This window comes from Beauveria bassiana (assembly GCF_000280675.1).
Source record: "Beauveria bassiana ARSEF 2860 unplaced genomic scaffold BBA_S00005, whole genome shotgun sequence".
Lineage (NCBI taxonomy): Eukaryota > Fungi > Ascomycota > Sordariomycetes > Hypocreales > Cordycipitaceae > Beauveria > Beauveria bassiana.
The window spans coordinates 1,051,764-1,059,426 of NW_007930840.1; the positions used below are offsets into that span (position 1 = coordinate 1,051,764).

At 52.4% G+C, this 7,663-nt stretch overlaps 3 protein-coding genes across 3 annotated transcripts; 2 read left to right on the forward strand and 1 right to left on the reverse strand.

The window, feature by feature from the left end:
• Positions 1–37: 37 nt before the first annotated feature.
• On the forward strand, positions 38–1,318 carry BBA_02616 (receptor-interacting serine/threonine-protein kinase; the record flags this gene model as incomplete). Its single annotated transcript, XM_008597713.1, has 1 exon — positions 38–1,318. The coding sequence occupies one exon, from the start codon at positions 38–40 to the stop codon at positions 1,316–1,318; it is 1,281 nt and encodes a 426-aa protein (XP_008595935.1).
• Positions 1,319–3,221: 1,903 nt separating this feature from the next.
• On the forward strand, positions 3,222–4,559 carry BBA_02617 (Ankyrin repeat protein; the record flags this gene model as incomplete). The annotated part of the gene is made up of 1 exon (XM_008597714.1): positions 3,222–4,559. The coding sequence occupies one exon, from the start codon at positions 3,222–3,224 to the stop codon at positions 4,557–4,559; it is 1,338 nt and encodes a 445-aa protein (XP_008595936.1).
• Positions 4,560–4,886: 327 nt separating this feature from the next.
• BBA_02618 (uncharacterized protein) lies at positions 4,887–6,341 on the reverse strand (the record flags this gene model as incomplete). The annotated part of the gene is made up of 3 exons (XM_008597715.1): positions 4,887–5,556; positions 5,611–5,743; positions 6,134–6,341. The coding sequence occupies 3 exons, from the start codon at positions 6,339–6,341 to the stop codon at positions 4,887–4,889; spliced, it is 1,011 nt and encodes a 336-aa protein (XP_008595937.1).
• Between the last annotated feature and the right edge of the window lie 1,322 nt (positions 6,342–7,663).

Here is a 7,663-nt window from a genome sequence, read left to right on the forward strand (position 1 = left end):
TTTTATCAACTTGCAATACAAGAAGGCCGCACTAAATATGGCCGAAAACAGACTGCAGTGCCTTTCACGGCAGTTGCTGCAGATGGTTGCCAGCCATCTTGACGACACCGCCTCTATCAGCAGACTTTGCCGCTCAGGCCGTCATCTGTACAACGACTTGGAGGAATATCTTTACCGTTACGATGCCGTGTTGGTTTCTAGCGAGAAACGCTGCAAAGCACTACGGGCTACTGTAGCTAAGTCTACTCTCGATACTGCCACCAGGGTTAGCATTGCCCGAAAGTCCCTTGAGGCAGGCGCCGACGTCAACTTTTGCGTGAAAGTCTATTACAGATTTTCTCGGCCACTGAACCCGCAGCATTATCAGCTCGAATATAATGATCGCGGGAGCATTCTCAGCGCCGCCGTTGCTCGCGGATGCCTCCCGCTAGTCAAAGTGCTGGTAAACTTCAAAGCCGACATTAATAGACGCACAAAAAAATATGGAACCGCTCCTATTGCAATTGCAGTTATCAAGCCAGAGTCTGGCATCGTGCGCTTTCTGCTCCGCCAGCCTACACTCGACTTGAGTGCCTCGAGGACGGGGTATTTTGGACAGGGCAGCGCTCTTCACCTTGCTGTTTCACTTAACAAGCTCGACTATGTCAAAATGCTTGTGCCCGACGTCGATTCTCAGGTAGATAATGGACCGTGGGATCCACTACTGTGGTCAGCTGTTGTACAAGACAATAGCGCCATGGTGTCATTCTTGCTCTCTTGCGAAAAACTTGACGTCAATGCTCTTCGAAGAGATTGGAATTATAGGCTTTGGTCATTCGGGAAACCGGAACATACAGTCTTTGCGTACACTTGCGCGCGTGGATCACTAGAAATGGTGAAGCTGTTGCACGATAACAGTAGAGTAGATGTCGACCTTTGCGGCAAGCTTAACCCCAACGAGCCTGACGAGCTCAACGGGATCGAAGATCCCGCCTGGAAATACACGTTCAACGATAAATACAAGCTCGACGAGCTCAGCGAGCTCAACGAGCTCAACGAGCGCAACGAGCTCGAGTACCCGCCTGCCAGATTCGCCATGATGTACGACGGTCATGGAGAGATTGTTGATTTCCTGATCAATTCGAGCAAATGCAAAACGGCAAGAGACTACATTTTCCGCGCGGCTTGCGCACGAGGAAGAATTGAGCTGGCGCACAAGGTGGTGAGATTGGCCGAGGACCGCGACAAGAAGCACGCAAAAAGATGGATTGAGCAGGCCGAGCTGCACAACCTACATTGCGTAGCAAGGTCCATTCGCGAGAAATGGGGAGACGCCTAAATTTATATTTGTCGGCAACGGCCACCAAGAACAAGAATCGACGGCTCGGCTGCAATGCCATCGAATGATGATACTACGGCTAAACTGGGAGAGCGATGTAAATTGAGAACGACAAAACGAGCGAGTCAACATGATTCATTTGTCAGAAAGTTTTAGCGAATCTCTTGCCACTGCAACCTGAATCTAAAATAGTTTGAGCAATAATCAACATGTGTAAAAAGTCCCCTCGGCCCCATATCCCTATGTCCCCCGCAGACGGCACGGCCCGTGATGATCGCTGCCAGGTCCATATCGACCAAGTGCAGCACAATAGCTTGTCGTCCCAACGCCAGTGGGCAGACAAAATACTAAGCTAAAATCACCGACTATATGCGGTAGTAGCCAGTAACTCGAGACCATGTTCCGGCACCAGCCACTTTACTCACACCGACTGCGATAATTGGTTCACGTCTGTGCGAGTAGAGTATCACACGTACCACGATGCGCCACTCGGCTGGGTCTCGTTCTAGACCCGCCTCCCCCCCCGAGGCTGCTAATAAATAGTCAAAGTATGCCTTGCTGTGGGCACAAATTGGGCGATTTGCGGGCGTTGGTGTAAATGATCTCGCTCGCCAGCGTAGCGTACCCGGCCGGACGCGAGAACCCCGAGCCGGAGAGATGTCCGCGCGCCTCGGCCCGTCGCGTCTCCGGTTAGCAAACGTATCGATGACGGGACCGTTCCAGACTTTTTTTTTCTCACTGGCCCATCAGCAAGCGGATACCTGCAGACAATGTCCCGGGATCCTGTAACAAAGTTGTCGTGCTACTGCAGGAGCGTTGGCGGGCATTTTCGGTCCCTGACAAAATCCGATTGGCCAGAAGTGTAAAGGGCGGTCAGGGCAATGTCGCGAGGACGGAGAGTTGTCCGCTCCATTGGGACAAGAAGAAAAGGGGGCAATGGGTGCGGACTTTCTTTGACGAGGCTGTTTCGTTCACGCATCATCAGTCGCTGTCCAAAGCTTGGTTTTCGTCGCGCTACTCAACCCTACCACGCCGCGTAGGTTGGGTGTGCTACCGTATGCCGCCGGGGAAGTTGTTCCGGGGGAAATGATGTCGAGATCAAGCGGTTAGGTGTCAAAAGGCGCGGGCCCAAGCTCAATGGTACTTGACCCATGATAGACTATATACACTATATTTTTGTAGGTTGGGAAATGACAGGAAATTTTCGCGCAGGCCATGGTGGATGACTCTGACGCAAACAGAGTCGCAAAAGCATGAACATGAGTTGTCTGTTAATTATCTCAACTTGTGAACGGGATAGCAGTGATGCTGCTCCCGGAAGAGGGGACTGGATTGGCAACTTGACCTCAATTACATACGTCCATATAGGGCTCTACATAGTTTCAAGTCCGTAGATTGGGCTTAAATGTCTACCCTGAGGGCCTTTGTTCTTACTTTACTTGTTAGAACAGCTTTCTCTCTCTTATGTCTTTATATTCGCATAGTGGTTCTCAACTCAGCTCGCATATAAATACACTACACGATAGAGGACATTCAGGTAAGTTCGAGGCGATCAAGCTATTATCTTGAGCAATGTTTGTGCGAATGCCCCATCATTCCGCACGTTGGTGGAAAGTAGGCATATTCACCGCTCACGTTTCACAGAATTAAAGCACTCGCATTCTTGCACCGTCCTTTGTGCAACCGTGACGGCTTACCCAACACGGCTGGTGCTACCCTACCCTCTGGTTGGTACCAACGTCTCGGTTGACCATATGGCTGCAGTCTGCCGTGAATTCTCTCCTTTCTTTTTGTTTTCCTTTTCCTCCTCTCGTCAATCCTTGTGTTCTATACATGCCAATCTGATGCATTTTTACGCGAATTCACACAGAACACGCACGAAAACAACGTGGCTTTGGCAAAGATGCACATGAGCAGCCAACAAAGTCAGCTTGCCAAGACAAAGACCACCATCTCCAAGGATGATGCCGTCGCCAACAAGGAAGCACCTTGTTCCTGGTCAAGATGCCCGGATCACATCCTGCAGGTTGTTGCCGGATTTCTGAACAACCGATCTGACATCAACAGGCTTGTACGCACCAACCGCCAGTGTCACAGGGCTGTCAACAAGTTTCTGTACAAGTTTGACTTGAGAGACGACGGTAAACTTTCGTACGCGTTGCTGTGGGCATGTTGTCTTTCAAAAGTTGAAACGGCAAGAATGGCACTGGAAGCTGGTGCAGATCCCAACACAGAATATTCTGCGAGTTTGTGGGAGGTTCTTGACAAATACTCACCAGACTTTGATCCGTCTCGTGGGATCTCGGCTAGAAACGCACTATACGTTGTGGCGTCCTTCGGAGACGTTGCCATGGCGAGGTTTTTAATTGAATTCGCCCAGGCAGACTTTAGTAAGCCTGTTCGATATCCAACACAGCCGTCCGGAGCATGTCTTTGCCAATCCGTGCGATACGAAGATCCTCCCTTGTTCTCTGCCATCTCGGCGGATTGCGCCGAGCTGCTTCATGTCTTTCTGCAGCAATATGGCTACAACATCAGAGATCTCTCCAACAGCACCGTTCTCGCTCGCGCCGTTCGGGAAAAGCGGCCAGCAGCCATCAGGACGATACTCAGTAATGAAAGCTTCTCGGACCCTCTCGGTGCAGGCGACATAAACGGCCTTATCCAGGCCGTCTACCAGGGCGATGCTGGCCTAGTACGCCTGATACTAGCCAAGAGCCGCTCCGACCCCAACGTGATCCGCAACCGCGGCGACGACAATCGGTGCCACGGCGGCATTTACGGGCAGACACCACTTGTCGTGGCCGTATGCCATGGCCATGAGAGCGTCGTCCGGGCTCTGTGCGCCGACTCGCGCGTCGACATCAACCTCGCCGGCCCCAACCACCGAGCGCCCATCTTTTACGCCCTGACGCAGTTTCGCTGGGACATTGTCGACGTCTTGGTTGCGCACGGGGCGACGTACGACGCAGAGCTCGCGTTTGAGCAGGCGTGCATCAACCGCCAGCTGGCCTGGATGCTTCGCTTGATACAGACGACGACATTTGACGAGACGCGGCTGGATTACTGGTACAAGACGAGCTATGCACTGCTCAATGAGTGCAATTACTGGCAGATGGTTCAGTCGGAGCTGAATCAGCAGAAACGGGCATTTCTGAGGAGCTGGCGACAAGACAATGCTCTGTTGTGGGAAGAGCATGCAATAAAAAGCATTAAAACGGAAGAAAATGGCGGTAGCTGAAGTGTCTGGCTGATGTTGCGAGACCCCATGATCAAAAATGATGAATTACCTTGACGATCATGACAAGGCTTGTCTTCTGATACAAAGCACCCGTGTTTCCAGACATACCATAAGAGATGAACAAAAGAATCTGATGTATTTGTAGAGCAAATATAGAGCGAGGGTATCTAGCATCTTGGCATGGCCAAGTGCGTGGTGAAAACTCCAGTATCCGTAATGAGAAGCCAAGCCATGTACGCAATCTATTGCGTCTGTCCGTAAAGAAACCAAAAATACTCCATCAATGCTGCGCGTAGTGCTATTCAATGCAGTGCAGGCGCCGCAGACTCAAAGCGAGTGCGAAACAAAATCGGTGGCGGGCGGGGCCAAGGTTGCAGTAGCCACAACTTGGCCTTTAGTAATATATTCTTCTTGTGCCTCCAAGTCCATTGGTGTTACTGGGCCAGGACTGCCCATAGGTTGGAGTTGCGGGGAAATCGGTCGCTGTGGCGTCGATGGACGGCCGAAACGTGCGTCTGGTCCGAAAGGCATACTTCTTAAGGCCGACGCATTTCCGGGGAGCATACTCGGCTTAGAAGAGCCACCCAACGCCATAGAGGCCTGTGCAACCATGTCACGCTGGTATTGTTGCAGGCGCTGCCGTGCATCATCGCCACCCTTGTATGTGGTACCTTGGACGTCCGTCTTGGCATATGATGTGACCGACTCCGATACAAAGGTCCGTTGACCTTGTAACTGACGCGTTCGTCTTTCGTAGTTGGATGGGTAATATTTGCCAACAGGCAGCGCGTGTTCATGCATTCCTGAGGGCATGTAGGATGACACCGGCGTGTGTGTGCTCTGCCAGGCCGAGGCCGTTGAAGCCGACGGTTGCTCCCTTGGCACCTGCATGTCGATATTTATTTCTGATTTATTTTGACGATTTTCGCGTTCAGAGCGAAAAGGATGTGGACGATGAATGCGACACTTGGGGTCCTCATGCATAGGAAAATAGCCACTGTCATGCTGTTAGCCTTAATGTGAGGTGGTGTAAGTGGACCGAAAATCATACCCAGGTAGGTCGCCGCGAGCAGAGAGAGTTTCTGTAGGCGTATAGACTGAAGCCCCGGGTTTTTTGGACTTTGGCAATTCAATGGCAATAGGGCGAGAGCGTGGTGATGTGCAAGCCGCTGGTTCAGAGCCGTCTGTACGAGGGAAGATTAGCGGGTTATGTAGACGAAAAACGGAACAGCCGGGGTGGAGAAGAGCAACAACACGGTGACGGCAGCAATGGAAATGACGTGGGCGGAGGCACGATCGAGCCGCATCAGTTGTGTTTCGAGGTGATCGCTAATAGGTACGCGGCCTAGCCTGGAAATGGCTGTGGGGAGCGCAATACTTTGGCGGAGCCAGCAACGTCTTGGTTCTTTGCTACATCGTGTCACTGTACTAGTGGCAACTCGCTGTGCAACCGACCGTTGAAATTCAACGGATGAAATGAACTCTCGAGGTTTGTACACTAGGTGGACTTGTCGTCGTGGGCGGAAATAGTGCTTCGGCGATTGCCGTGGATAATGATGCGTTTGTAAACTTACGCTTCGCAAAGAATGGATTCTCCGTTGGTGCTAGCACAGGCGTGCCTGGGGCTGATGGTACAGCATCGCCACCAACGTCTTCATCGCGGCCGCTGGTGTTCGATGTGAGAGAGAGCTCTGACGAATTAGAGAGGGTGCGTCCGAAAGTTGGTCTCCGATAGGGCATGAGAAAGCCCTGCGCCTTGTTGAGGGATCGTGCAAACGACATGGTGTCTTGGGCGGCAAATACGACGGGGAGCGCCAGACACCTTTGGAGAGAGCCTGGTGGCAAGTGCGTGACCACAGCGATTTAGCGTGGAAGCAGCGCAGGCATTCTTTGATGGTCGACGTCGATGATGGAACCGGCGAGTTGAGATGAGTGATGATTGTGTGCGAGTGAGAATCGAGACGTAAAGACCAGTTGTAAAAGGAGCACAATAGTGAGAGGCACGGGGAGATTAATAAATCAGAAAGCCCTGGCTGTGCTGGCTGGCTGGTCGGTCGCTGTTTGGTTGCTTGGCTTGCCTGCGAGGCAGGGTGTGCGGCTCAAATCTGCAGGGTCGAGGGATGGCGGTGCCCACTTTGGTGAGTACCCAAAGACGTCACTGCCTCGTAACGGCGGCAGGTGGGTGCAGCACGCGATGGAATGAACAAGATAAAGGGTCCCGTCGATGAAGAGATTGGTAGGGTGATAGTTAGCGGCGGCAGACTAGATTGAGAATTTACAAATCGATGCAGGAGAGATGGGGAATCTCAAATCGAGAAGACTGGAGTTTTCGAGATGCAAACAAGGGACATGCAGCTGGCAGCTGGCAGCGGGTAGCGGGTAGCGGCCAAGTAAACGAGGGAGTCGGACCAGATCGACAAAGCTGGTGCCGACGGCTGGTGCGGCTGGCTGATGAGACCATGTTATGAGTGGCTGATGCGCAAGCCCAGAGAATATTCCCGTTTGGTGACGCAGCACCGTTATTTACAGGGCATTCGCTCGCTATAACGGTTCGCTGCAGACGGCTCTAGTTTCTTTATTACGGTGGGTTTATCCACTGTAGTGGCCCCCCCTTGTAAAGCCACCACAGCCCTCTCTGGGGCTAGTACTGTTCGCCGACAAGCCTCACCGCGAATGGCCTCGTTTTTCAAATTCCTCTTCCCACCACGCCAGCCCTTGTTAACGCCTCGATGCTTACTGATAGCTGGTAGCTAGCCCCATCCCACCCGAGACTTGCATCCACACTAATCAGTAGGCGCCCATCAGTTGAACCTCGCGGCCGTCGGAGCCGTCTTCACACACACGCAGCATCCCGCCCATCTCGCCGTCCCGCTCCCGCCACGCCTCATCAGCAATACTACCTGTGATGGCGTGCATGGTGTCTTGTGCATCGACCACAGCCTGAATCCAGTGTGCGTCGCGGGGATTAAGCGGGGACGAGATAACCTTACGAAACGATGTGCAACCACGTTTGCTCATTCGTACTCTCCACCTGTCATGGGGATGGTGCTCTACTGACTGCTGGTGCTGCTACCACACAAACCACCGTGGGGTGGCACTCGGTG